The sequence below is a fragment of the Gasterosteus aculeatus genome, chromosome 3 (assembly GCF_964276395.1).
Source record: "Gasterosteus aculeatus chromosome 3, fGasAcu3.hap1.1, whole genome shotgun sequence".
Classification (NCBI taxonomy): Eukaryota; Metazoa; Chordata; class Actinopteri; order Perciformes; family Gasterosteidae; genus Gasterosteus; species Gasterosteus aculeatus.
This window is the reverse complement of record NC_135690.1, coordinates 1,763,048-1,790,439: the sequence shown is the minus strand read 5'-3', so window position 1 is coordinate 1,790,439 and position 27,392 is coordinate 1,763,048. Positions and strand designations below refer to the sequence as shown.

The 27,392-nt window shown below is 45.9% G+C and overlaps 3 protein-coding genes and 1 long non-coding RNA gene across 8 annotated transcripts; 2 read left to right on the top strand and 2 right to left on the bottom strand.

Annotated features, from left to right (window-relative positions):
* Positions 1–736: 736 nt before the first annotated feature.
* kif1ab (kinesin family member 1Ab) lies at positions 737–19,059 on the bottom strand. 5 transcript variants are annotated; one of them, XM_078098628.1, is made up of 49 exons: positions 18,631–19,059; positions 17,421–17,580; positions 15,369–15,442; positions 14,955–15,134; positions 14,795–14,863; positions 14,420–14,598; positions 14,184–14,295; positions 13,881–13,958; positions 13,715–13,780; positions 13,609–13,626; positions 13,448–13,526; positions 13,277–13,355; positions 12,937–13,079; positions 12,716–12,754; positions 11,574–11,773; positions 11,381–11,460; positions 10,700–10,775; positions 10,545–10,624; positions 10,363–10,469; positions 10,165–10,248; positions 9,846–10,026; positions 9,690–9,762; positions 9,457–9,547; positions 9,216–9,364; positions 8,295–8,473; positions 8,006–8,143; positions 7,815–7,933; positions 7,637–7,722; positions 7,420–7,552; positions 7,140–7,314; positions 6,866–6,956; positions 6,659–6,777; positions 6,492–6,547; positions 6,240–6,348; positions 6,050–6,116; positions 5,788–5,872; positions 5,577–5,682; positions 5,268–5,291; positions 5,023–5,137; positions 4,775–4,908; positions 4,616–4,677; positions 4,381–4,526; positions 3,960–4,148; positions 3,786–3,857; positions 2,928–3,034; positions 2,129–2,248; positions 1,794–1,986; positions 1,577–1,695; positions 737–1,235 (listed from the first exon to the last, which is right to left on the bottom strand). In XM_078098628.1, the coding sequence occupies exons 2-49, from the start codon at positions 17,524–17,526 to the stop codon at positions 1,169–1,171; spliced, it is 5,154 nt and encodes a 1,717-aa protein (XP_077954754.1). In that variant the 5' UTR covers positions 17,527–17,580; positions 18,631–19,059; the 3' UTR covers positions 737–1,168. The 5 variants fall into 5 exon arrangements, with proteins under 5 accessions (XP_077954754.1, XP_040026621.2, XP_040026624.2 ...); XM_040170687.2 differs by lacking the exon at positions 12,716–12,754; XM_040170690.2 differs by lacking the exon at positions 12,716–12,754 and having other exon boundaries at positions 11,574–11,704.
* Positions 19,060–21,044: 1,985 nt separating this feature from the next.
* On the top strand, positions 21,045–24,535 carry agxtb (alanine--glyoxylate and serine--pyruvate aminotransferase b). The gene is made up of 11 exons (XM_040170680.2): positions 21,045–21,446; positions 21,908–22,100; positions 22,223–22,287; positions 22,376–22,476; positions 22,564–22,634; positions 22,720–22,804; positions 22,895–22,993; positions 23,158–23,227; positions 23,516–23,611; positions 23,765–23,893; positions 24,260–24,535. Exons 1-11 carry the CDS (start codon positions 21,174–21,176, stop codon positions 24,365–24,367), a joined length of 1,290 nt encoding a protein of 429 aa, XP_040026614.1. The 5' UTR covers positions 21,045–21,173; the 3' UTR covers positions 24,368–24,535.
* Positions 23,280–25,248, bottom strand: LOC120815753 (uncharacterized). Its single transcript, XR_005711766.2, has 2 exons — positions 24,943–25,248; positions 23,280–23,914 (listed from the first exon to the last, which is right to left on the bottom strand). It is a non-coding gene; the product is annotated as an uncharacterized LOC120815753 (long non-coding RNA).
* thap4 (THAP domain containing 4) lies at positions 24,620–27,315 on the top strand. Its single transcript, XM_040170685.2, has 5 exons — positions 24,620–24,780; positions 25,621–25,774; positions 25,924–26,033; positions 26,278–26,381; positions 26,528–27,315. The coding sequence occupies exons 1-5, from the start codon at positions 24,756–24,758 to the stop codon at positions 26,651–26,653; spliced, it is 519 nt and encodes a 172-aa protein (XP_040026619.2). The 5' UTR covers positions 24,620–24,755; the 3' UTR covers positions 26,654–27,315.
* The last annotated feature ends 77 nt before the right edge of the window (positions 27,316–27,392 follow it).

Genomic DNA, 27,392 nt, shown 5'->3' with positions numbered 1-27,392 from the left:
TGTGCACAAATCAAATTAGACAAGGCCAGCTGTCTACCTCTACCTCCAGTCTCTGTGCTAAGCTAACTGCCAAAACAGTACCTGCATCATTCAGCGTCATCAATCTTCTCATTTAACTCTCGGCAAGAAAATAAACAAGTGTTTTTCCCCCATCAGCAAACTATATCCTAAATATCTGCTAACACAGTAGCCCATTGGAAAATGATTTACCACAACAACAAAAATAGAAAACGCTTTGGTTAAAATAACTGAGTAAATGATAAGATGCATAAACTCAATACAGACAATAAAGTGCCATGCAACAAAACGTCACAAATAAATCGCAGTGCAGGAAACCTATAATATCACAATAAATTAACTTTACATCATAGTTCTGTGCACAGGGGATTATACATCATTAAAGAAGCCGATGACAGGAAGGACGTGAGTTTTCTCTGCCGGTGAGGGATTGTTTTGCCTTGATCGAGCCAACAAACACATTTCTTGGAATCGGTTAAAAGAAGTCACGACACAGTAAAGACAACGTGCCACTTTGTCCCAACAAATCCCTCATGCTACTTCAATGTGAAAAAAGGTTGGGGACCACTGCTATATATGATGGTTGTATGGAGCAACTCGTCCCCTGCACTTACACATCTCTACAAAGCAAAACATCCCATCGGACGTTGGGAATTTCCCCCTCACCCGATGCCGTTAATTGGAAACAAACGAATGGCTGATTTAAAACTGGGACTTATTTTTCTTATTTTCAGGTATGTGAATAAAGGAGGGACGGATCCCTGCTAACTCTACAGGGGTCTGGTAGCCTTACAGATGTGTACATGAAAGCTGATGAAAACAGGTGTCAACGCTCAGCAGGGGAAAGTTTATTAACAGGTTTGGGTGGTTAGTTTGTCTTGTGTATCTGCTAAAGGTGAGGAGGGAGCACGCCATGCAGGGGGGGGGGGGGGGGGGGTCAAGGTGGCGACTTACAAGAGAGCGAAAAGACGGTTTGGTTGCTTTCAGGGACGAGCGATATAGTGACGTTCGGGAGTGTTTTCATTTCATAGGGTTTGCGTACAAGTTGTTTATGGGGTGTATGTTCATTAGAGCAGGGTTCTGAGTTGAGCCGTTAGATTGGATTGTTTTGTGTGTCTGTTTGTTGTTTTCCACCAGGCCTGTTCACCTCTCACATCCTCATGGCCGACGGCACCGACTGGACCGACTGGACCGACTTTCTCCGGGAGAGCTTTGACCTGAGGACGGAGGCGGGAAGAAAGGGGACAAAAGAAATGGGCCGTGTAAATATTTGGAGGGCACTTGTGTGGTAATGTCCCACGACGCTTTCAGAAAAGGCAAAATAACAGTATTTGTAGGAAAAATAGATGCAATATTCTGCGTAATGAGCTGAACTGCCTTGTATTTTTTCTCCCTTGATTTTGTTTCTGTTGATTGTCATTTTTACAGTAATTAGTACCAAATTACATTTCTTTTTATGGAAAGTTTTAGTGCAGTTACGTTTCAAATGCGTAAGACTGACTGCATAATCTGCAAGTTGCAGTGTTTTGGGTGGATTCTCAGTCGCTCCGCCCCTCACCTGATGGTGCCAGCTAGCAGAGGGTTAAAGGCGTACAGCCAGTCGTGCATCTCTTTGTCGTTGGTGGCCTGCAGCAGTATCCCACGATGCTCAGTGCACACAGCAAACGTGTTGGGTGTCTGCAGACACGAGGTTACTTCAGTTCGTTCATGTTCAGCGGCTCACTACTCATTCATTTTGTCTCAAAGTGTGTTTTGCTGTTGAACCCGAGTCGTACCCGCAGTAAGGTCTGTTTGTCCTCGCTGTACTCCACCTTCGCAGACGACAGGTTGATGACAGCTCTCTCCACGCTGTCCCTCTCGCTGCGGTACAGGTAGACGTAGGGCCGGCGCACCACCACGAAGCGCTTCACCCAGCCGCTGGTGTGGGGCTCCAGGAAGTGCAGGTAACCCTTTTTTGAAACAATGGGGCTGCACACGACGGAATTACTATTAATATTAAGACAAAATCAATAAACCTTTTTCCCCAAACAGAAACAATAGAGTAAATGGTTTACGAATAAAAGGATCAAGGATTGTGTGTGTGTGTGTGTGTGTGTGTGTGTGGTCTGACCTGACACGGATCTCCTGTATGTCAGGAACAAAGGTGCATCCTCTGAGGGCTTTCTTTCTGTCCACCGGGCTGTACGGGTCCAGATCAGGTGTGGACGCACCTGAACTGGGTTCAGTGTGTCTGTACGACATAAACAACATGTTCTTGGTGGGACAAACACATTCTGAATCCTTCTCTTTAAAAAAAAACACATTTTACAATTCGACAATTTCTCGGCATCAAGTATTTTCCCTTATTTCACGCTACTTTACAGTTTCCCTCCACTACATTACATTTACATTTGACAGCTATTCTGCTTGAATGACTACTGCTGATTTCACGTGTATTTGGCTAATCATACTTCTGTCCTCTTCAAGTAAGATTTTGAACGTAGGACCTCATACCAGTCGTTTTTACATTGTGGTCTTTCTACTTTTAATAAAGTAAATTGTTTGAATTCTTCTTATACCACTAAAAGCTTTTCATGCAAATCTTTGTTGCATTATGATATCACCAACTGCAACATTTAGCATATGAAAAGAGTCATTTAACAAACTTTCTAGGACAAAAAGAAACAGCTTTAGCGACAAGGATGTTTTTGGTTTTGAGTAAATGCAGAGAAATTTAAGCTAAATTGAAGTGTTTTGGTGCACAGCAAAAAATAATGAATCGCAGCACCAAAGAAGTCATTGCAATCAAAGGATCATCAGTAATCACTCGATTATGAACCCAGCACAGTGTATCAAAGTAGCCAAAACAGGGCAACGGACCAAAAGTATTGAAATGATACTCCGATGAGCCACATCGCGTATTCACGTACCTAATGTCATAATTTCCTTCAACCAGCGATGGGCAGGTGGAGGACGGAGTGAGCGTGCTCAGTCCGGACGAGGAGTCGCTCATTAGCGACGCAGACATCTCAGAAAGCTAAAACACACACAACCACACACACACACACACACAGCAACACGTTCACAAAACATCATGCATGGAGAAGCACACATAAAAAAAGGGACACACACACACGTACAGACAAAACAATTAAGCACAAACAACACAGACGAGCATTCAGAAAAAGACCCAATTAGAATATTTGTCACTTTCTTGCATTTCTACTGATATAAACCATCTCTTTACGATTGCAATCCTCATTATGAGAGCGCCCCTTTGCTGGTCAACATGTTAAAGTCAAGTCAAGTCATTTTATTTTGTATAGCCCAGAATCGCAAATTACAAATTTGCCTCAGAGGGCTTAATTTGTTAAAGAGGACATGCAGGAGAAACATCAGGTTGGAGGAAGCCTTTCAGCGTCTCGAGGAGGGGAGGCGGTGAGATATGAGGTGTGAGGCGTGGACACGTGGATTTAAACCTGCAGGAAACCCTTTTTTATTTATTGTTTCCCATGGAAGCTGAAGGAATTCATATTTGTAAGTCATAGCTGACCCCAGTCTACTGATTGATTTTCAAGACACGAGATAAAAGGTTGAGACAACAGATGGAACGACGAGGACAGAAAGACACAGACAGGCACAGAGAAATGTCCGAATAATGGGAGGAATGCAATGGCAGAGAGAGGTGGGAGTCGGGGGCTTGCATATTTTACAGGAGGTACAGCGGTTCGCGCTGAAGGTTCAGAAGGATTAACGGGCCGGGCTAGAGGGCCTGGGCCGGGGCTCACCTTGCTCTCACTGGCACTGCTGCTCACCTGGCTGTACTCCCTGTTGAAGGTGTGCATTAGCAGACGCAGACACTGGAAAGGAACGAGCAAAGAGACAGGTGGCGTTGAATGAAAGCTGTAACTGATTGAAGAGAAAACCTCTGGAGAAGCGGTTTAAGTGGCAGCGGCAGTCACCTTGGCAGCCAGCTCCCTCTGCCTCTGGTTGGGGCTGTCGAAGGCCGGGCTGCTGCCGGGACTGTGGCCCAGGACGGGACTCTTGGCAAAATCGCTGATGTCGCTGCCTTTGTAGAGCGCATCCTGTCCCGCCAGCAGAGTCGCCTCCAGCTTCTCCCTCAGCAGCAGGTAGTGCCTGGTCTTCTCCACCTAAAGCCACGAGCGCAGACACACTTCAATTCCACTCAGCAAATGTGTGTAGTATGTTTGAGATCGGACGTGCTGCTGCAGAGACATTCTTTCTTTTACATTCCAAACACCTGGTTTGAACTAATGAGGCTAAATCTGAATATCAAACCGCACTTGACTGCGAGAGCAAGTGAGAGAAATACTTTCTCTTTTCTAGGTGTCGTCTTACCAGCAAACCGATTAGCAAACTGACCTCCTGCAGCAAACTGAGTTTCTCCAGCTCCCACTGGTGGTCCAAGATGAGGCTGTCACTGCGAGGCCTCCATCCAGCCAGGTTCTCCTCCCCCCGGACGTACGCCACCGAGGTGTCCAGCACGCGGCGGCGCCGGCGCTGCATGCCTGAAGGAATGGACGTTCACCCGAGTGCTTTAAACCGAGAGGTTTTGAAAAGGAAATCGCAATCATGATCCTTGGGTCTTTGGTCTCACCTGGACTCCCGTTGTCCGCCACGTGGCAAAGCGTGACTTCATAGACTCCAGTGACACGGTTACTACGAAGGAGAGCGATGACGTCAATTCAACTGCCAAATTCGCCGAACGCCTTTGTTTAGATTGAGGGACAGAACGTGTGAATCCATAAAGCGGTACCTCTCCGAGGGCCGGAGGCAGCCGGTGCTGAAGAGGTTCCTGATGGAGCGAGAGGCCGGCAGCTTCGCATCACGGGAATAAAACACCATGCAGAAATCTTTGGTGATCACTGTCGGCTGAGTGCAGTTCTCCATCTAAATACAAGACGGCGGCACGTTAGAATCCAGAATGGTCCCGTTTGGCTAAATGGTTTTGGCTTCCAAACGAGCATTAATGCTCATCGTTGACTGAATGTTTAGTCTTAGTACCTCCAGATAAGCAGACAGGGTGATGTAGATCTTCTCCCCGTAGGGAGTGACTCTGTTCAGAAGCAGGGAGTTGTGCATGGAGCTGTCCCATGCCGCCTCGAATCGGTAGAAAGTTCTGCAATGTGGAAAACAGCTAATTGCATTTTTATTTGGAAGAAAAGTGTCAATCTCATGAAAAGCCAGTGAGCGATTTACCATTTTGTTATTAGAAACAATAATTTTTTTTTAGTGATTGTCATTTATACCTATGGTCAACTCCCAAGGAGACGCTGGCGTTAGCAAAGGATAAAGAGAAACAGGACACGAGTAAGAAACTTTTAACTGCAGCTGTTAAAAGTTTAAACTCAGCAAATCATACTGATCCATGCAAACTGAAAAATGCATCAATGCGTTTGATTTAAAAAAAAGGCACATTGAAGCGACGTTAACTAGAACTAAACAACCAAAGCAACTGATCTGGCTCCATTATATAGCTTTATTAAATAATGAATATAGGTAACCGGACAAGAGACAAACATTAAACCGTAAATTTAAGATCACTCTAAAATATATACTTGTCGTTGTGTTTTGGCCAGAAGTATCCAGAAGACAGGAGGTTGAGGGAAAGGATGTTGGGGTCTATGATGGTCTCATCGGCCTCGGGTGTGTTTCGAATACGGCCTGAAGTCAAACAAGCCATTATGGGATCAATCCAGCGAGAGCTTAGAGAGACTAGAATCTAACCAACTAGTCCAGTGATGTTTTTGAACTGTCATCGTCACTTACCAATAACCAGCTCCTTCACCTCTTTCCACTCAATGTCATTCCCCGTTTCGTGAGCGATGGTGACTGTGATCCTCCTCTGGATGCCCTGTGAGTCCATAGAGAAAATATACCAGTTTGTTACTTTAACGCCGCCACTGAAACCATTTCTCTTCCAGGCGTTTGGACGACAAGACGATCTGGAAATGCATTTGTCCAAAGCTGCAGATAACAGCTGATGACAATCAACACTCGGCTGTGGATTTGCAGATTCGATGTGTCTGACCTGATGCAAGAGGAACGTGCCGTGGCAGGGCATCCCTCCTCTGTGGTCAACAACAGCAGGGATGTAGCTAAAGAAAAGGAAGTAATCACCGTTTTAATCTGAGAACAAGGGGGTTTTCTCGCATTCAACCCGATCTACTTGTGTTCTGCCGTTGCGGCGTTGACGTGGCACCCGTGAAGATGCAACTCACTCTCCGTTAGCTTCCAGCTCACAGATCTCAAAGAAGGCCATTAGGTCGTATTTGGCGTGACAAGGTCCTGCGGTGGAGCGAGTCAGAGTGCTGAGCTTTGTTGCCGGCACTGCGGGATGGAAGAGGGCAGAGTAAAAGAAAAAGGAAAACATCGCTGCATATCGGTATCGGCTGGAAGTCAAAAAAACAGACCATTTCGGTATTAAATAAAAACTTAATAAACCCTCAGGCAGAGCAAATGTCACCGCTAACCTGGTTTGGATAAGGGCATCACCCTGGGGAACTGCCTCCTGGAAGGTCGCAGCGGACTGAAAGGGCAAGTCAAAGAAACCAAACATGAAGCAACTTTCTTTCCATCTAAATATATATAGAGTATATCGCCTCACCACCAGTCATCTGCTGGCGGAAACCTTCCTGACCTGATCAGGTCTTTGCAGAGCGGCGGGAAAGGCTGTTTCTGATAATGACCAAACACCTCGAAGACGATGGGCTGCGTCTTGATGTACTCAACGAAGGACTTTGTCACCTCCACTGTGATCTGATGGAGAAGAGAGAGAATACAAGTCAGACGCAGGCTTTCGGAAAGGTTTGTGATAACGGGCGTGAATGTTAAGTCCACTGTTTACGTTTTGCACGTGGTAGAAGCCCAGCGGAGGTCCCCTGCCCGTGTTCTTCAGTGGCTCAGTGGAAAAAGCCTCGTCATGGCGATGGATGAAGCTAAAACGGGTAAAAGCCATTATGCGAGACTGTACCTCCCTTTGCTTATTAATGAGCCTCGAACCACAAACATCAGTTCATTTCTTCTCATTTCATTCAGCAGCATCTTTGCATGAAGCGAGAAGCTCGTCCCAGGAGGACAATATTATCTCCGCACTTGGTGGAGACGTCCCTGAAACTCACTTGAATTGGCAGAAGATGTCGGCGTACTCGGCTGAAATGCTGGAGGCCTGTAAGACGGTGACCCTGAAGGTGAACGTGCTGCCGATCTTCAGGTGCGACAGAGCTTTCTCCGGGGAAAGGTCCAGAGGAAGATCCAGACCCGGACCTGAACTCTTCACCGGGCTGCGGGGAGTCTCTGTGGTGGCGACATGAAAACACATTTGTTAGATACGATGTCCCTTTGAATAAACCACGTATTTCAGCGCCGGTGGACCGCGGACGTCAGAGGGGTGAACGTCACCTGGACAGTTGTTGTTGACTTCATCGGCAGAGATTCCGATCTCTGTGTTCTGTCCCTCGCCCTCCACGAAGCGCAGCTCCTCCTGGGAGGTGTTGGAGTGGGAGAGGCCGCCAGGACACGACTCGGTCTGGAACTGGAACAAGACGGAAGACGATCAGACTGAATTCCACTTACGTTCCAACACAGAAGACCAATACCATCCCCAGACAACAAGTACCTTCTCAAACTGTTTGTCTTCAAAGGAGATCTTGGCGGTGCCTGACTGCCTCACACCAGAGCCGTAATCAGGGGCCTCCTCATCAGCTGAACGGGAACAAAACACAATTTCTTGGTACAAAAAGGGGCAGATACGGTTCAATAGCATGCACAGAGTGCTATTCGTCCTGCGCTTGTACCTGAGATGGCCTGCACGGCCACTCGGAGGAAGCCTTTCACCTCTCCCTTCTCACTGACGATAGCCACGCGATGTACCAGGGGCACCGGGTACAGCAGGTTACTCAGGTACACAAAAGCCCTGAGGAAGGAGGTGCCAAAGTGACGACTCATTGCCGTTTTGAATGCATGCGGCGGGCGGGAGGGGACGTACCTGCCAACCAGACGGAACCATGGGAAGCGGTCGTAGAAGGGGTCGCCCCCGCTCAGAGCGTGGTCACAGTCCTCCACGCCGCTGCTGGGGAGCTCCGCGGCCCGGTCGTACATTTCCCTCATCAGGTCCAGCCTCTGTCTGCAGTGAGGAGCACCAAAAGAGAACAAAAAGCAACGTGTAAAACGGGATCGATCATAGTAGATTAAAGCCGCCGATGGAGAGCTGTTGGTATTCTTGTGGTTCTATCAAAGCTCTTATTCATATTCTGTTAAACCTGTCATGACTTCACCTGAGCTTCTCCAGAGTCCAGTAGTGTGTGGCTCCGTTCTTCTGATCCTGCACTTCAACAGCGACGATGGTTTGGGGGAAAGGTCGTCTCTCCCTCTCTTTGGCTACGCTCGGGGGCAGCAGGTCGGGGGGCAACGGAGAGTACAGAGTGTCCGTCAACAAGACGAACTGGAACTGAACCTGCGGACGAGACGGGACATAAAAGGTGAGACACTGTGTCGTGTCATCGCGTCACGACTCTCCGTTGGCAAAGCGACCGTGATTCATGTCCCTGGTTAGAATGGCTCCACTTCCCGATTCCTTAGCGGCAGAAACAGTGTTTAGTGGGATACTTTGAATAAGATAATGGCAGTTTTGTCTCTAAACTATAGAGAAATTGCCTACCGTCTCCAAGCAGCACAAATTAAAGTGAGGTGCAAAGCGTCTGAAGGACTTTCTTAGCAAGCAAGAATTTGTCTTCTGTTCATTGATCGAACTCGAAGCTGCAGTTTCATTTCGGCCGAATTAAAATGCTTCGTCTATTGCACCTTTTATTAGATGGATGACTGGACAGAGCCCAGGATATGGAGCACCGAGTGATGATTCACTGGGCTCAAGCACTTGAACCTCATCAGGTGATTGAACACAAGCGGCACTGATCTGACAGTAAAACCAAACTTATTTCCAGGAATAAACAAAGAATTCAATATAAGGTTTTAAGGACGTTTGAGGAATTTCTAATGGTCGAATTCCACATGGATGCAACTTCAGTCTGGACTGAAGAGCTGACTCTTCATACATCACATTAAAGTTATGCAATATTTGCACTTGGACGAGAACGATAGACGAGAACGATAGACGAGAAGAGAATGGAATAATGGCCTGTGACACATCATATCTCAGAGTGATGAATAATGATGTTTTACAGATAAGAACGTCCCACCTTTTTCTTCAGCTCCACACTGATGGCATTGGCCTCTTTTAGGAAGATGGCGTTGCCCCAAAGCAGATCCCTGAGCGACGTGAACTGGTAAAAACGCCACTTCCTGAAAGCCCACAGAGCCAACTCGGTCTCACGAGGCGTCCAGGGCACTGGGGGGGGAGAGAGACAGATGAGGCGTGAAAACTCTGATCGAACAAAAAGCCGGGTTGAGAGGCGGCCAGTTAAAAAGCGACAGTATCACCTTCCTCTTCAGGCTCCTCCTCTTCCTCAGGAGACTCCAGGTACCGAGAGTCGACTTGTTTCTGAAGAGCCTCCAGTTTACTCTCATAGTCCTTGAAAGAAAACACGTGATCCAGTTCAAAAACAGCGGGTTGCTTCTGCGTGCAGTGACTACACGTTTCCTTTTATCAGGAACCTTAAACGATAAACGTATGTCAACTAAGTGTCAGCTCTTTACTATTCATATCCACTCACCAGCCTCTGTTGTTCTAGCAGGTTGCTGGCTTCTTCCCTTTCTTTGCGGTACTGATCTTCAAGCTCTTGAAGTCTGAAAGAGATTTTTTAAAAGCTCCATGCTGGAGGAGTGATGTGTGTGAATGCAATTCAAATAGCAGCGCGTTATCTGCGTACCTCTGCTCCATCTCCTGCTTCATGTCGATGCCCTGCTTCTCCAGCAGCTCTCTCTGAGCGAAGGCCCAGTCAACGGGCTCGACCGGCGTCTCGGCGCACGGCGTCCTCTCTCGCTCCAGGCGAGCTTGCTCCGGGTCGTTGAAGCGGAACACGTGGCTCTTTCCCATGATGATGCGGTTCCCTAAAGAGTGCGCGCGTCAGTTAAAGCGCTTTCCCCCCCCCCCCCCCCCCCCCGGGTTTCCTCCCGTGACGCGTTTTGCCACGTCTGCCCTCCTGGTAAAGTTGATCGTAGCCAAATAATGTGGCGCTTCTCGCTCACCGGATCGGAGAACTGTGGGAGAGCTAACCCGCTTCCCGTTGACGTACGTCTCGGAGCCCTCGCATGGCTCCAGGATGACACATTCTGTTCAAGAAACGATTGATGAGTAACTGTGACAACCAAGACTTCGTCGCGTACACGACGCGGGCGTCTTCATTTTCAACACGTCTGTATTTGACGTTGTAGTACAGCCTTTACCTTCTCCCAGAGGACCCGTGGTGCTGCTGAAGGTGCAGTGTTCGTCTCTGATAAAATGGCCGCTGAGAACAATGTCCTGCCGAGACTTGGCGTCTTCACGGCCAACCCTGAGGGAAGATAAGGTGAACGCTTAAGACAAATGCACAGAAACAGTATCTGGATTGAATGTGGAAAAGCCCTACTTGGTGAGGCCGTCTTTAATGTAATACAGCAGACACTCTGACATCAGCGGGTCCTCGTTGAGGTTCACCAGATGAGGCGTCTACAGAGAAATAACGTGGCACACGTTTTAGTAAATACATCAAAGTGTTCCGTAGCAGCGATGAGCCGCGTGTACCTTTTTCGGGGAGAAAACGCCCAAAGTTCCTCCATCTTCTCTCATGGCAACACCCATTTCAGCCAGCAGGGCCTCCCTACAGGAGGCAACCACACATGCCGCTAAACACACTTTCTTATTTTTGTACACAATAAATCCTTTAAGATCATTTTCAGCCCAATGCTCCATCCAAAGAAAGGTTAGAAAAATGACAGCAGGAATGTCTAAAGCACAATTTGACCACCGTAGCTTCAATTATTCATTAACACTGGTATAGTTAAACTTGAATGTAATGTCTGTGTTATGCTGATGAAGGACGAATGGATGATAAACGAGATTTAAAGAAAAGGAACATTTGCATTCAGTCTGTAATTGTAGGAGTCACTGTGTTTCAGAAGCTAAAGGAGCTTTTTTTAATTACATAAACGATGGAAAAAGGCTTTCCGTGGTGGAGGAGGAGCATTTTATTTAACATTCTTTATAGTTGAGACAATTGTGATTTTTTTTTTTTTTTAATTAAATAAGTGCGTCCTTTCCTTTTCTTTTAAATATCAGTGCATGTATAATTTTATTTTACTTATCTTTTTCAAACCAGGTTGTATTATTTTAAGCTTTGTGTTTTTTTTATAGTAAAAAAACTTAAATACAAACTTCAATGACGACACGGCGGTTTAATCAAAGTTAAATGGACCGAATATGAACCTCTCCATGCGGATGGCCTCAGTACGTCGCAGCTTCTCTTCCCAAGTCTCATTAAGCTCTGCGATGATTTTCTCGGTTTCCTGTTGAAAAAATTAAGACATTGATCTCAAAATCAGGCCAAAAAAAACGACTCCATCCTAAGCCAACATCTAACAGAGCATTTCCTGCACGGTTTCAGCATCATCCCTCTTACCTTGAGCCTCTCGATGGCCTCTTCACTGGCCGGGCTGAAGATGCGGTCATGGAGGTTGTTGATGGAGCCGACGCGACTGGACAGCGCCGACAGAGAGGGGGAGGGACTCATTCCTGTCATGGCATTGGACACTGCGGAGAGATCACCCCTTTGATTGACAGCCTGGCGATTATTCACAAAGTTCTTGTAATCGCACAGGTCTGTCAGAGAGAGAGGCGTTGCATGGAAGTGAGCAAGGAAAGAGGAAGGAAGGAAGGACAGAAAGACGGACGGACGGAAGGGCGGAGCATACGCCGGGTAATCACGGGGGGACATCGGGGGTTACGCAGGTAAAAAGGAAATGAAAAGGGGAAAAAACAGGAAGGAGTACAAAAAAAGAAGAGAAAGCTCAAATAATGCATTAAAGAAGCAGAAGTAATTTCCCCGCAGCCACCGCAGACCAAGAGGACGGAGAAACTTAAACCGATAGAGCATAAAATGCCAAATCAACTGAAAGTTAGAGACCACAAGCTTATTTTTTTTGTCTCTGACACACTCAGCAAGATGAAAAAATGTCACGATAAAGCATAAATATGTAGATCACTACGATGCAATCGAATGTTCTGCACGTCCGAGCCTCTGGTAGCACGGCGCTCGGAGATGCAGGACTCCAATGAGCTACACACACACACACGGGAAGTTTGTCAGCAATCTGAAATGGCGTCCTGTCAGGCCGCCTTTTTTCCATCACTAGTCTGGTCTCTGTCTGCTTTTTATTTTTATGTTTTGAAGAGTCCGGCTATTCCGATTCTTATTTAACAGGATCACACAGCAAAGCTTCTCGGTGAAATAGAAAATCCCGGCCAATTTAAAGTTGCACTATGGGGAATCATAGAAGAATCTCGTATCGCCGCGACAAATGGAAAGAAAAAGGGAGGCCATTTTGCAGAATTCCTGAGAACACACAAACTTAATACAGCAACTGAATTATTTTGGTGTTTTTGCTCCAAATCCCAGGCGTGCTTTGAATACATCTGACTTAATTCACGTTGCATTTGGCTCAACATGAAGCCCCTTTATCAGTTAGGTCTCTTGTGTGTGGAGGAGGCTCGGGATTCGTTCCTGTTAGTCGCAAAGCGCAGGCTCGCTCGAGTTATACACACATTTCAAACCAGCGATGACCGGGCCGTTGCAGTGATACGCTGATAGGACAGAGGAGAGAAGAAAGTGAGTGGGGATGAGACGCCCACACTCCGAGTTTAATTGTCATCCTCCGTCTCGCATGTACAGCCTGAAAAAACCTGCACAATTGGTCTAAATTCAGGTGTTTGCGTGGGCGGCGTGTGCGCCTGTATGAGTGGGCGATTGTCTGTGCGACACTCACTCTCTATGATGTCTCCCAGGCCTTGTGAAAACAGCAGGTCTCTGAGGCGAGCCACCTCCTCCTTCAGCTCGCGCACCAGACGGTTGTTGGGGTCCTCGTTGATCACGGCATTGCAGCGGATCTGTTTGGCGCGATCGGCGTACCTGCAGAGTCGTCCACGTCGAGACCATTGAGCTATAAAGTCCTCAGGCTCAGGAGTTACAATCGTCATAAAATAACTATTCGTTTTGCAGCAAATGCCCCAGAATACATGCACACCTTATTTTGATGCAATGATTTGCACATTAGCAGGACGGCAGCTCGACGTGAATGTCGAAGCAGGGCTTGACGTTGTACTCACCTGAGGGTACTGAGAGTCTCGTCGTAGTTGATGTCTGCAGGGCTGAGGGCGGCCACCATGGCCGTACGAGAGTTTCCTCCTACGAGACAGAAAGCATGAAAACATGTAAACTCACGGAGGAAATGTGTTTCATTTCGGTAGAAAATAAGGTGTATTATCATGAATAAATACCCAAGTTCTCCCTCAGAAGCCAAGTCAGAACCGAGTCTCTGTAGGGAATAAAATTCTCCACTTTCTTCTTTTTCTTGTTCTGTTCAGAACAGAAAGATCAAATCGCTAAAAACCTTTAAATATTGGAGGCTATACATTTAAAATGTGTTAGTAGTACTGACCTTGTTTGGTACTGAGTCCTAATAGTTTAAAGAAAAATGAAAGAGTTTGTTAATTTGACAACATAAAATGAAAATAAATTATAACACGAAGTGGGAAAAAACATACTTGTTCAGCCAGAGCAGAAATAACTTTTCCCAGAGTAGTCAGAGATTTGTTGATGTTCGCTCCTTCCTGCAAATCAGTGAGTGATGTCATTGAGGTTTCCTTTCCATTACTTATATTTCTTCTCACAGTCGGCATAGAATTGAAAACGAGCGTAACGTCCTCTGACCTTAAGTCTGGTTCCTTTGGCTCCGGTTGAGTCGGCTCTCTCGCTGCCAGCCAAGTCCACCAGGCTGATCTTGCTGACCTGTGATGATGCAAGAGATCAAACATCCTCCTCAGCAAACGTATTACGCCTGGAAGCACACTGGGAATAACTGGCAATAAACGCATCCATTCAACGCATTTCTCGGGTCATAAAAGGCAACTACGTTCTGCCTTGTAGCATCTCCGCTTCTGTGGCGAGACAAGAAAAATAGAAGTATTCTGCTTATCGACTTGTTTGTCCGAGAAGGAGAATTATTGTCCGAACCTTTTCTGAGGTGTTCTCCGAATCCATGTCGTGTTTCTTCTGCGTGAAGATGATGTTGAAGACGGCGTGGGAGCGGCTGCTGGTCTCGTTCATGTTGGTTGCAGCTACAGTCCTGGAAAAAGAAAGAAAGCAAAAAGGGCTGTCAGGTGCACATTACGGGCTCAATCCGTCGTTTCTTCCGGCCACTTCGTTATTTACATGAAAATGCCGCATCGGCACCCCGTCGCTCTGCTCACCTGGCCTTGTTTCCAGACTCCATGAGGTCCTGGATGTCGTTGAAGGAGGTGACGGCTAGTTTGGACAGATCTTCCACGTAGGGTCCCATCAGCGGGTGCTCCCGGACACGCAGGTTTCCTTTGTTCTTGGGGTTGAGCAGGTCACGCACGCGCTCACAGTAGATCTCCATGTAACTCACCTGGAGCGACAGACAGAGACGATTGTGTTATAAAATGTTTGCACAAGTTATTAAATTGAAATTTAACATGAAATTTGTCTGAAAAAATAATATAACAGCTGCCCCGTTTCTTCCCCTGTAATTGACCAGAAACAGTCAAATGCATGCCTCAGACCTTTGCCGCTAAGTAGATGTGCTCACGGGGAAAAGTACTGACCTCCACTGAGTAGGACATGTTGTTGTCGGTATTGGTGCCATGGATTTTGGTGAAAAGGTCCTCACACAGCTAAAAGAGAGAGAGAGAGCAATTTGTGTCATAAGGAATGAATTGTTGCTCATTTCTACTGTGATAATTGGATGTCGATCAGGACTCTTACCAGAGGAATAATTCCCTGCTGGTCCTGTTCCTGTCGTCCCATCATAGTGTAGCTTTTGCCCGCTCCTGTCTGCCCGTATGCAAATATGCACACGTTGTAGCCTTCAAAGGCGTGAAGCAGCATCTCCTCGCCAATGTCCCTGTACACCTGCTTCTGAGAAGCAAAGCTCAGGTCCTCGGGCTGCAGAGGGAGGGAGGGAGGAGGGAGGGAGAGGGAGGAAGAAAAAGGGCCGAGACATGACCGAGACTTCATTTTTCATCTTTGACATCAAAAAGACAAACACAATTCTTCAGGGTAAATACTAACATTTAGATATCTTATTCTATATAAATTGCTACTGATTGGATCGCTGGTAAATCCTCCATTTTCTTATTTGATTAGTAGGATATGTATTTAAAACTAAGTGAAACTCACCGTGGTGTGTGACCAGTAAGAATAGTCAAAGTTGAAACTCTTGTTCTCTTTCGGCTGTTTGGGGTTCAGGATTGCTGAAAGAGAGTAAAGTAGTCACACTAGTTACCTGCTTCATTCCTTTTATTTCACTGTCAGTTACAGAAAAGCTGCAGGAGGAAAACTCCACCATGTTCTCGCAATCAAAAGTAAAACGCCGTAACATTTTCTCTTTGCTAGGAACATGAACTAGCATATTGTGTCAGACTCTCATTGGAAATCTGCATTCAGTGTCCAAACTATTGTCTTCTATGAGAAGCTTGAGACTAAGAGAGTTTGCAGAAATCTATCAAGTCAATGGAGAAAGACAAACCGATAAGGCCTTGAAATACACACGCACGCAGAACGTGAAACGAGAACAGAGCAGGAGCGGATTCTCTTTCGCTATTTCTGCTGCAAAGTGGATACACGGCGCTGCCCCCTGTGGACAGTTTCAATATCGCAGCACGCACAGAGGTCCTGCTGAAAGGTGCACTCGTCCACAAGCGTTATGCTTAAGAGGACAGGGTTTGACCATAATACAGAATAAAGTCAGAAGAGCCAGACGAGCTGAGGAGAAATGTTTGGAATGATTCAAGTTTGAATTTGGGGCTCAAACGAGGTCACTATAAACAGGCACAGCAGTTGGACGTGGTCCTTGTTCCTCTTTCACAAACACACACTGGCATCAGCTGACCCGGCGTCTGGGCCCAGCCGGAACAAGGAGGTCTTTTTGGTCCCTGCAGCGACTGTCGCTAAATGCTACGCACACTGGCAGGCTTTCAGGGCTGACTGGCTCTTTTGTTTCCTCCTGTTGGCTGCCATGATGCTCCCGGCCTCTTGCTGCTGCAGGGCGAAGCTGAGCGCCGCACAAACAACTGAACTTAGTTCAATGCATGTGGCAGGAATGTACCATCAAAAGAGCAGCAGAGCGGCGCTACGCGCTAAAGCCATGCCAACTAATTCTTCATCGCCCTATTTATTTAAAAATGAATTAAATGTTAAATAAATTAAATGTTGTGATTGGGAAACTGTTTCTTTCTTAAGATCTCTGGCATTAACATGGAGGGTTTGATGTTTCAGGAAGCTGTTTTCAGTGTGATATTGATCTATTCTTTTTATTTATTTTTAGTTTTTTGTATATATTACAATGTCTGCTTTGTACTGTATTATGGATCCCTCTGGGTCTGAAATAAATAAATAAATAATAAATTAAATTATTATAAATTATAATTATAATTACATTAGAAATTATTTTACATAATAATTGCAGTATTTCACAAATTGCATTTAGTGTGTCTTATATTATATTTATTGATAAATAAATAAATAATAAAGAACATTTTCTTTTTTGACCCTTTGTGGTATATTTTGGTACCACCTTTTAAAGTCGTACTATATGTTTTGGTTTGCATTATAAAATGACCAAATAAAAGTAACTATGCTTCATTAAATTAACTTTCTATTTTGAAGGACAGTGTACTTTTTTTTTAACTTTGCTCAACTGCTCTGATGATTATTTGTGTCTGACATGGATTTACAAACATCTACTCCTTCCTCATTAACATGTTCACAACCTCTGAATATGCAAATAAAACTATCAAACTAAGTTAATAGAACTATCAAACTCCTTTACAGCTGAAACAAACAGGCAGTTAATCATTTCACTTTGATAACCAAGTCATTGTTCTTCTTAAAGGGGAGAACGGTGAATTTCTCTGGGTTTGGAGCAGTCTGCATGACAAGCCGTCTGAAGACGGGAATTTTGTCTCTGGGAAATTATAATCTCATTTGTCTTTTTTGCCAGATTTCAAAAACCAAATGACGAATCAAAATATGTTAAATAATCTGCAGATTATATTGATAGTGACAGAGAAACAGACAAATGTAAAAACTCCTCTCATTCATTCTATACACGACAGCAGTCGTAACAATAAGCAATCAGTCTCTCGGATGTAGTTATCGCTCTGATTACAGTTCGATGTTCCAGTGTCCACCCGTGAGATTAAATTCAGGTGTACTTGAGTTCATACTCACTTGTGGTGTTTCCCGACATCTGAATGATGCACTTGCTGTCCTTCCCGATCTCTCTGGAGTTAAAGGGCCGGACCCTCACGGCCACCTTCACTGAAGCCACCGCCATGTCGAAAGGAGGGTGTGCGAGTGAGGAGGGGGGCTGTCGACACACACCTGGTACCTGCACAGGTAGACGACCAGGGGGCTTTAGTCCACACAGAGCATACACATGTGAGACGGAAACATGCCTTTAATCCCCCCATGATTTCATTACACTTTTGATGAGGATAAATATCTAAAGACACAGATTCAAAAGGATGATTTGAATCATCCACATCCTGCTGTTGTCATTAGAACTAAATATCAAGCAGTGGGCCTTGTAAGATGAACCAAACGGCTCAGACTGAGACACGCGCTCCATTTTTAAGCCCTAAAATCATCGCTTTAAGATTGACAGCTGACCAAAAGAGCCGGGGAAATGATTTGGCAGGATGATCATCCGATGATCAGTGCTCTTCTATACGGTAAAATGGCTGCTGGTTCTGCGGGCAGCATCCCTGTGCCTCAAGTTCCAGGGCCGGAGGTCCTGTGATGACACTGTGTCTGCCGCCTGAGGAAAACAACACACAGCCCTGCGTGCGGGTACGACCCGGTGAGGTGTTTTCACCGCAAACAAAGCGTTTCATCTCCGGCTCCGTCATTCACCGGATGAAAAGGTGATGACAACAATAGTGTCTGCAGGGCCGCGCACATTCTCTCCGCCCCCAAGCCGCGAAACACACAATTCCTCCCTCACATCTCCATGAGATGGCTGGAATATGTAATGCGGGCATGACGCATGCTCTGGAGGCATTTATAACCCATGTAAATAGTGCCTCCTCCATCTTGCTTCGCCTGCCGCGCCTCAAATACGGCAACGCGTAAACATGAGCGGCGCAAACAGCCGAATCATCCAACGCTGCGTCACACATCGAGACACCCCGAGGCGCGTCCGCGGAACTGACCGGAGCGTTTGTGTAATTAAGGGTCCGGCTGTCGTTTAGTTTAAAAGGTGGATTTAGGAGAAATCGGCGGAATGAAACACCCTGACGCAGCGTCCTCATTCAGCGCCTCGGCCGTGCAAAAGGCCCGGAAATCCAAAACACACACAAACACACGCACACGCGTCCACACCGAGGCACGACACTCATCAGCACGGACGACGCGCTGTGGGAAAACATCTCCGTCTCACCTCAACTCAGAACCCAACGATCGCAGCGTTCAAAGCCGCGCCAGGTCGCTGCGGCGCCTCTTCCTCTCCTCAGCAGCGGCTCTCTCTCCGGTCAGCTCACAGCATCCTTCCCTCGGCGCATCCATACATGGAGAATCCGCGCGGGCGGGGCGGGGTGTGGGGGTGTGGGGGGGGAGGCTGCCTCAGCTTCAGCAGCGGCGGCGGCCGGTGAGGATGCTGGAGAGGGATGGAACGCAGCGGTGCGTCAATCACAGGAGACTGGAGACTAGAGAGGGAGACAACCGGGAGGAGCCGGGTGGATGTCAGGAGGGGGGGTACCGGGGTGGGGGGGGGCAAGTCTGTCCGTCGGTCAGTCTGAAAATAGGAGAAAATGGCGGCGCTGCTGTGGCATCGGGGATGCTGGTAGGCGGTGATGACGTCAGCAGCAGCATCAGCAGCCGTGGAGCAGAGCGACGCGGCACAGAGCGGATGGGAAATGCATTCGGGGACTTTGAGAGGAATCCGACAAGCATCAGGAATAACTTTGTAGAAATAGTCCTTTCATATGCAAATCATTGAGACTGTAACCTGCTCAGAAGTTCCTCTCACTAACTTTACATTATAATCCAGAATATTCACAGACTGTTCTTTTCTGCAGCATATTGACAACTTGTCAAATGATTGGCCAAACGGGTACAAAGTCAAGTATGTGAAGACTAAACTATTTTGCATTTAATATAACAAAGCCTTATTTTGGCAAAAAAAAAAAAAAAAAGGATGTTATGGTTGTATTTAAATTTGTCCATTGTATTTTTTATTTCCATTTGAGAAACTCAGGATTTGAATTTAAAATAAAAGCATTGTTCTGTCATTTAAATAAGAATGACATTAGTTGATTTGGCCTTGGCCCCCGTACATCCCGTGATGTTTGAACTGAATATTTATGGCGTCACTCTTCGACCACTATTGACAGACGGCCTTTATGACGCTCTCTGAGGGTGAGCTGGAACATACGTATCTTTCCCAGCTCTTCCTCCCGTGCTGTTTGGGGAGATTTTGACTATTGAGTCCAGTGCAAAGGCCAGTAAACACCAAGTCCCATTTATCTACCACTGGTATAATTATTTACAGAGCCAGACTCCGAGAGGGGAACATGACCCTGCTGACACAGCAGCTGCAGGCTTATGAGAGATAATCAGTAAATGACAATTCGGAAATGGTCAAAAGGATCTCTTCAAACTTGGCTTTAGTTTCCCGGTCAGATTGTCAAAATATTCCAAATACAAAATAAAATAACCCTTGATCCGAATACATCTTTGTTAATGTAAATGTTTGACCTGGATGGATTGTACGTTGTCATTTTCACCTCTTTCAATCGTAACATCCCTAAAACATTACAAGACACAACAGCATCAATAATCAGACAGCTCTGCGCAGACATTAAAATAAATCTGGAGAGATAAAAGTAGATCAAAATAAAGGCGTGTGTCACCCAAAACTGAAAGAGGACACGTTGATTTGATCTTTGATCAACATAGTTGTTGTTGTCACCTAAAGTGTGTTTTTTGACAACTTACACGTTAGATACAAATCAGCAAACCATGGAAAATACTGTCTTTCTTTCACACTTTACACAAATAAAAATCCAATTTGAGATCGAGAGCAGTTGTCAGTCTCAACTGCAGTTCATTTAAATCTATATTTCTAAACAATCAATAATGGAATTACAAACATTCTACCCTTTGTGGGTAAAAACCCTTGAGCCCAATTCGTCTTTTTCAAAATTACATTTGGAAAACCTGTGAAATAAGAAAACACAACAAATAGAAAAGAGCATATGATGGACCAAAACTCTACTAAATGCTACTTTACGCTTATGCACACTAGAAAATAAAAAAAAGTAGCAGCTTCCCGGAGTGTTTGTTCCTCCTCTCAAAGAGCAGATTGGCTCTCTGAGAGGAGACTCCTCTTTACAAACGCAATGCTGCCGTGTCTGAAGGGACAGACAAAACTAACCAGCCCCAAACTGACCTCAACCGGTTCCAAGCTGCCAAAAGTCCTCACTTTCACATAAAAGCCAAGTAATCAAACCCTGAATAACAATGCTGGATTCAAACTGCAACCAAACCGATGACTCTTGGTGTTATAGTTATCGAGTACGAACGCCTAGGAAATGATTTTTAGAAATCTACACACACATGCAGCATTTGAAGGCGCTTTATGGACACTTTTCGGGCTGGACAACAAAATGATGAACCATGATTTATATGTTCACAGCCTCCTCCAAAACAAAGCCCTGCGTGCCTCATGCATGTACTGTATTGTTGCTATAAGTTAACCCACTTAGGTCACAGTTTTGTTATTTCCCATGTGATTGGTCATTGTATTGCCAGCCCCCGAAGTCAAGGGCCGGGTTGGCTGTCAGGCACACCGCCCCGTGGCCAAAAGGTCAAAGACCTGTTTGTTTTTAAATAGTCACCAAAAAACGTACAGACAGGTTCTCAGGCTGTCGGTGGTGATCCCACCCGGTTGCAGGCTTCTCCGGGACTACGAGAGCACGAGTGATGCAGCGGGCTTTGTTGCGCCGGAGTGCGCCGCTCGCCCAGCAGGCAGCCGCGGCCTTCGACAGCCAGCTGGCCGCGAGGAGCGCGCCTCTTCTGCAGCGCCTGGACCGGTCGATGTCCTGCGTCACCATCCCGCCGCCAGCATGCATGCTCCGGCCGCTGGAAGTTCCACTGCGTTACCTGTTCGGACCGGGACCCTCAAACGTTCCTCCGCGTATCTTAGCAGCACAGGGCAGACCGATAATCGGCCACCTGCATCCAGAAATGTACACGGTAAACGCTTTGTTTGATATACCAACGAACTGAGTTAGGTTGTGTGTGGGATTTTAATTGGGGCTGAAAATAAGCACACAAAGTGGAATAATGAAGTTTATTTGAAGTCGCGTGCGTGTCTGAAAGAAATGTACCTTGAGGGATTTCTTTATTTAACAAATATACTTGGCTGGGTTTAATGTGAAGACGCTACTTTCATTACATTCTTATTTAATACATTTGGTCAAATATTGTTTTTTACCACTGAAATGTCAGTATTATCAGATACAATTCCATCACAATGTCAGTGGTACATCAATTAATTATTCATGTCCAGATCACATTCAGGACAAACCAAATAAATATTCAGGGAATTGTACTTTGTGCGTAATTGCGTGTGCTGTGTACACACGTATTGAAACCACTGAGTGCCATTTTTGGCAACAACAGTGACCGATTAAGCGTAACATTGTGTGTCCTAGATCATGAATGACATCCAACGAGGGATCCAGTACATCTTTCAGACGGAGAACAACATGACGATAGCTATGAGTGGCTCCGGGCACGCGGCCATGGAGTGCGCCGTCTTCAATGCGGTGGAGCCCGGAGAGAGCGTGCTCGTTGCCGTTAACGGAATCTGGGGAGAGCGCGTAGCGGAAATTGCCGAAAGAATGGGTACGTGCTTACGCACAGTTTCACGCACGCGAGCATTGGCTCTCCGTAGAAGATGCACGACTACATCTACAATGGCTGTGTGTCCTCTCAGTGCATCCGTCTGTCTCTTTATCTGCCTGTAGGTGCCAATGTACATAGAATGGTCAAAGCACCTGGAGGATATTTCAGCAATAAGGAGATTGAACAGGTAGAAGCCCATCATTTACTAAATCTATGGAGCATTGCACCGGCCCGTATATGTGATTAAACCCCTTTTTTTAAACCTATTTTTCTAGGCTGTCAAAAAACACAAGCCTGTCCTGTTTTTCCTCACGCATGGGGAGTCCTCCGCTGGCCTCTGTCACCCAGTAGATGGGATTGGAGACATTTGCAGAAAGTGAGCCTGAAGTGTTTGCTTAGGGTGCAAAACTGGATGTGACCGGATATCATGTGACGTCTCTCAATGCGCTCTTATCTCCCGCAGACATAACTGCCTGTTCCTGGTTGACACGGTTGCATCTCTTGGCGCGGCCCCAATTTTTATGGACAAGCAAAGTGAGGCAATGAGTGACAACGGATTCATTTCTGTCGCACGCTCCGCGTTTGTTTGCGTGACGTCGCTGTCTTTCGCTGTCCTCAGATATCGACATCCTGTACAGTGGCTCTCAGAAGGCCCTGAATGCGCCTCCCGGCACGGCGCCGATCTCCTTCAGCGAGAGAGCATGGTGGGGGGGACCTTCTGCATGCCTGTTTCCATATACGAGTGCACAAGTGTCACAACAAGCATCTCCTTGACTCTTTGTTACCCCTCACAGCCACAAGATGTTTAACAGGAAAACAAAGCCAGTGTCCTACCTCTTTGATATGACACATTTGTCCAACTACTGGGGTTGTGATGGCCAACCAGCCAGACTGTGAGTTCAATGCAGCCAATTGACTAAATGCATATTCTCTTTATATCGCATAGAATGTGCTCCGACTAGTATGTGAGACCACAAGTTTAGATTGATCTTCATTTCTATTATTAGAAATGATTTACTTATACATTTGGTATTTTTGGGGTGTCATTGATGGTTAGGTACCACCACACTGGTCCAGTTTCTGGATTCTTTGCCCTGAGGGAGAGTCTGGCAATCATTGCTGAGAAGGTAAAAAATGAGAAACTATAATATACAAATCATTGATCGCGCAGAATTGTCATTTTCTTTTTCCGCAATAACGCGTGTTGCTTTTATTGGCAGTAGATATGAATCTTTGACCTACATATCATTACATCTTTAGAGAGGCAGTGTTTTATCTTTTCTTGAAAATTGACTTAGCTCTTTGAATTAGCCTTTAGTGGTGCTGTAGTTTAGACTTGGTACTGTTGGCAAAGTCCCCTCTTAACCTCCCGTCTGATTCTCACATAACTCTTGTCAATCTTTGTCACCCTCTAGGGGCTGGAGGAGTCCTGGAGGAAACACAAGGAGGTGGCAGGCTACCTGTACAGGGGCCTGGGGGACTTGGGCCTCAAGCTCTTCATTCCTGAAGCGGTACGGTAGACTTAAAAATGAAACTGCAGACTGGGCTTTTTCTGCTGCAGTACAGGACACTGAAAATGACTGGACACATAACAAACAAAAATAATAAACTGTGTGCTGTCGTAGCAACTTGTTAACAACAGTCATTTCAAAAACATCCCGCAGGACTTGAGGCTTCCCTCCGTCACCACCATCGCCATACCCGACGGCTACAACTGGAGGGAGTTGCTGGCCTACATCATGAAACACCACCAGATGGAGATGACTGGAGGCCTGGGCCCTTCCATCGGCATGGTGGGTTGCAGCTATTCCTCTCTGTACAGAAGACAAACCAGGGCATTATTGTCATGCTCATGGTCATCAGATGATCTTCAGCTAGATATTCTAGTTGTGGCCGTCGGTCTCGGTATCTTTGCACTGAGACTTATTAGTATGTGTTAACATAATAAACGTAATCCTCACGTTTATTCCCATATTTTACATACTAATTCCCATCTGCTTAAGTTAACTAACCAATCCAGACACATTTTAAAATAGAATTAGTTAATCTAGAATCAACTAATTCAATCAGATACAAACATGTGCCGTGGCGTTGGCGTGGTGTCTGTACAGCTTTCTAGCATCCTAATGCACTGCACTCTACACCTCCCTGTTCATCAGGTGATACGGATCGGATTGATGGGATACAACTGTGAGAAGTCTAACGTCGACATGGCCCTGCACGCCCTGGCAGACGCTCTGAAGAACTGCAAAAAGAGCAAGGTTTAAGAGGGCACATTCCCTGGCCTCTCACCCTGTACTCATTCATTTGTGGATAAGAAGTAAATATGCAGTGTCCATGTATGTAGGACGGATTTAAAATCAGAGCAGATATTATATGTGGTCTGTGCTGAGGCTGCTGAAGTATGTCAATAAAGTGTGCCTTGATTTGTCAAATACTCCTCTCGCCTCATTGTGTGACAACAGTAAGAAAGGATTTCAGAAAAGGGTTAAAACGCCTGTTAACTGCCTGAACTACAATTCCCATGATGCGCTGCTGCCCATTAATAAAGCTACGTCACATCCGCTCAACGCAGACGCGGTGTTCGCTTCCTGTCATTTCATCTCTGTTTGATTTGATTTGTTCATCTTCGGTCGCCTGCTGCTCGGTTAATTAATGGCGTGTCCTTCAAACAACACAGGTAGGACGATGGTTACGCTTTACATCACTTATGGGATCAACACACGTTACGTATTTAAGCAATGTCAACGGTTTGATGCTACAATGTCACAGTGACCACAGCGCACTGAAATCCACGTTAAGCATGAAGTACATCACTTTAGAACTTAAATGAATCATTTACTCAAAGGTCGAGATGCAAATGTGTCCTTGAGCGTGCATGTTCTCGTCATGCAACCCTGCTTTCACATCCAACTGAAGCTCCGTGCGATTCATCGTTCAACCACTGCCAGAAACAGCCGTAACGTCGCGTGTGAGCGAACGTGTGTCAGCCAACGGAGGTGGATCCGTGTGCGTTTGACGGCTTCCGTTTGCTGCTCAGAGCGTGTGAGACGAACCCACACTGCGGGTTGTTCGCGCAGTTTCTACCTCCGTACCTGTGATCGAGGAGCAGTCACCTTCCTACGCGCACGCGCAGCCGTCGTCTTCCGGTGTCTGACCAATATGACCATTACCGCCCCCCGCTGGTCCGGAGGCGCTCACTCCCATTCCTCCAGTCACCATGTGTAGTGTATTTTAAAGTATAAAGTGATTTAACGTTACATGGAAGGCGATAATGAACCAGACAAAGAAAGATTAAAAAAGACAAGATGACATTAGAAAAGGAAGAAACATCCATGTTAATAGAAAAGGAATCCCCCCCCCCCATCATATTCCAAATGCTACAAAATAATTTATTGTTGGAATAAATAAATTCAAACTTGCTATTAACGGTGAGTGATGCCAGGATATTTGAATCAAATAAAGTGAGTGGTATCACCCATCATCAGCTCATATCAAATTAGTTTGCTCTGTGTTTCAGCGGATCTGAACCCGGCCCTCCTCCCTCTGGACTGGCTGCTGGGTACCTGGGAGTCGGATGAACCCGGCGAGGGCTGTTTTACGACCATCAAACCTTTCCGCTACACAGAGACACTGACCTTCAGCCACGTGGGACAACCAGTCATCAACTTTATGTAAGTTGTTTTGTGAACGGACTTTGAAGATTAACGCTTTGATTAACGAGTTTTGAAGCCCTCCCTGATTTGAGAACGACGCTGCCGTCCACCGAGCGTCACCGACGGCTAAAATAGCTGATCGAACCGCCCGTCAATGTGTTTTACAGGTTCAATGCCTTCCACGCGGAGAACAAGAAGCCTCTGCACAGGGAGTGTGGCTTCATTCGAATGCAGCCGGGATCCAACAGAGTGGCCTTCATGATCGCACAGAACTCGGGTACTTACGTACACGTCAGCCGGAGGTCTCCTCTTTTCTGTCGACCAGGCCGCTGCTGCTTGTATTTTGTCATTTAAAAAAAAAAAGAGAAAAAAAAAGGGATTATCGTGATGGGGATGAGCATGTGTATATTCCAAATAGAGCGTGCGGGGTCATTGTGCATTCATTATATCAGACGTGATTCATGGCCGCACTGAAAGTCCAGGCATGACGCAGAAACGTGGCCGTGTGCGTTGGCCTGCAGGTCTGGTGGAGATCGAGGAGGGGGAGCTGACAGGGCAGCAGCTGAACCTGCAGAGCCAGGCGCTGGCCAGAGTCTCCTTTGCCAGAGAGCCGCATGTACAAAAGGTAAGATTGTAATCTGATTTATTTGCTGAAGTTGAATCAGTGAAACAACACTTCCCACCCGCCAGCACAAACATTTAGGGATCAATGAAATATCATTTCCTCCTTTATGGTTTCGGTGACCTCGCCTGCTCTCCTCCATCTTTCAGGTTTCTAGAGTGATTCAGCTCCGACCAGATGGGAGGCTGGAGCAGACAGTTTCCATGGCAACAGATAACGAACCACTGATGCAGCACTTGCACATCACCTACCGTCGGCAGGCTGCCTTTACTTAGAAGCACTTTCCAAGAAGGATAAATGTTTCTCCAATAAGGGGACATTGTGGATGATCAGGGTTCATCAAATAAACAGTTTGAGTTCTACATTAATACAATACATGAAAAAACGGGAAGTTGTATAAGGCACTTCAAAGCTAGATTTAATGTTACTGTCAAAAGGTCCCGTGGAGTTTACGTCAAGCTTTATTTTCCAAAACATGATTATCCGCACGCTTCGGCTTACATATTTCTTCGTATGTTGGTTTTACCACCACCGGCAGGTCAGAGGAACAGAGTGAGACTACCACTAGAGGTCTAAACTCCAGAGAAAAACCTTTTTAATCTAAAAATAAATATAATATATTGCACCGGAGGGCCTTGCTTTAGAATGGGTATTTGCCTTATCTTAATATGTATTGCCTGGATAGTTATTCTCTGAGCTGTAAAGCTCATAAAGCACTGATGAATTAATGCTGATTAAGGTTTCCTCTTCTCTCTAACCGGTTGCACTATTTTAAGACCGGAAGCTCAACTACTTGTCTGAGCCCGAAAAACAACAGTGGGTCTGAAGATCCTTTCATGTGACTCAGCAGGATCATTGTATGTCGTTCAGTAGACCGGTTCATATACATGTAAGTCTATGGGAGCAATAAGAGAAATTAAAGTTATTTAACCTATGATTTTTATTTTGTCTTCATGAATTGTAATCCTAACGTTTATGTAGGCAGGTTGAAACATGAAGGCTGTTATTGCTCTT

Excerpts from the sequence above, each read along its gene's own strand:
- thap4 (XM_040170685.2), top strand. The coding sequence starts at position 24,756 with ATGGCGTGTCCTTCAAACAACACAG. Across the intron at positions 24,781-25,620 it reads GTGTCCTTCAAACAACACAG|CGGATCTGAACCCGGCCCTC; the intron begins GTAGGACGATGG and ends TCTGTGTTTCAG. Across the intron at positions 25,775-25,923 it reads CAACCAGTCATCAACTTTAT|GTTCAATGCCTTCCACGCGG; the intron begins GTAAGTTGTTTT and ends TGTGTTTTACAG.
- agxtb (XM_040170680.2), top strand. The coding sequence starts at position 21,174 with ATGCAGCGGGCTTTGTTGCGCCGGAGTGCGCCGCTCGCCCAGCAGGCA. Across the intron at positions 22,477-22,563 it reads ATTGGAGACATTTGCAGAAA|ACATAACTGCCTGTTCCTGG; the intron begins GTGAGCCTGAAG and ends TATCTCCCGCAG. Across the intron at positions 22,635-22,719 it reads AATTTTTATGGACAAGCAAA|ATATCGACATCCTGTACAGT; the intron begins GTGAGGCAATGA and ends CGCTGTCCTCAG.
- kif1ab (XM_078098628.1), bottom strand. The coding sequence starts at position 17,526 with ATGGCGGTGGCTTCAGTGAAGGTGGCCGTGAGGGTCCGGCCCTTTAAC. Across the intron at positions 14,296-14,419 it reads GAGTCTGGAAACAAGGCCAG|GACTGTAGCTGCAACCAACA; the intron begins GTGAGCAGAGCG and ends TTCTTTTTCCAG. Across the intron at positions 4,527-4,615 it reads GGCGGACAACGGGAGTCCAG|GCATGCAGCGCCGGCGCCGC; the intron begins GTGAGACCAAAG and ends CCATTCCTTCAG.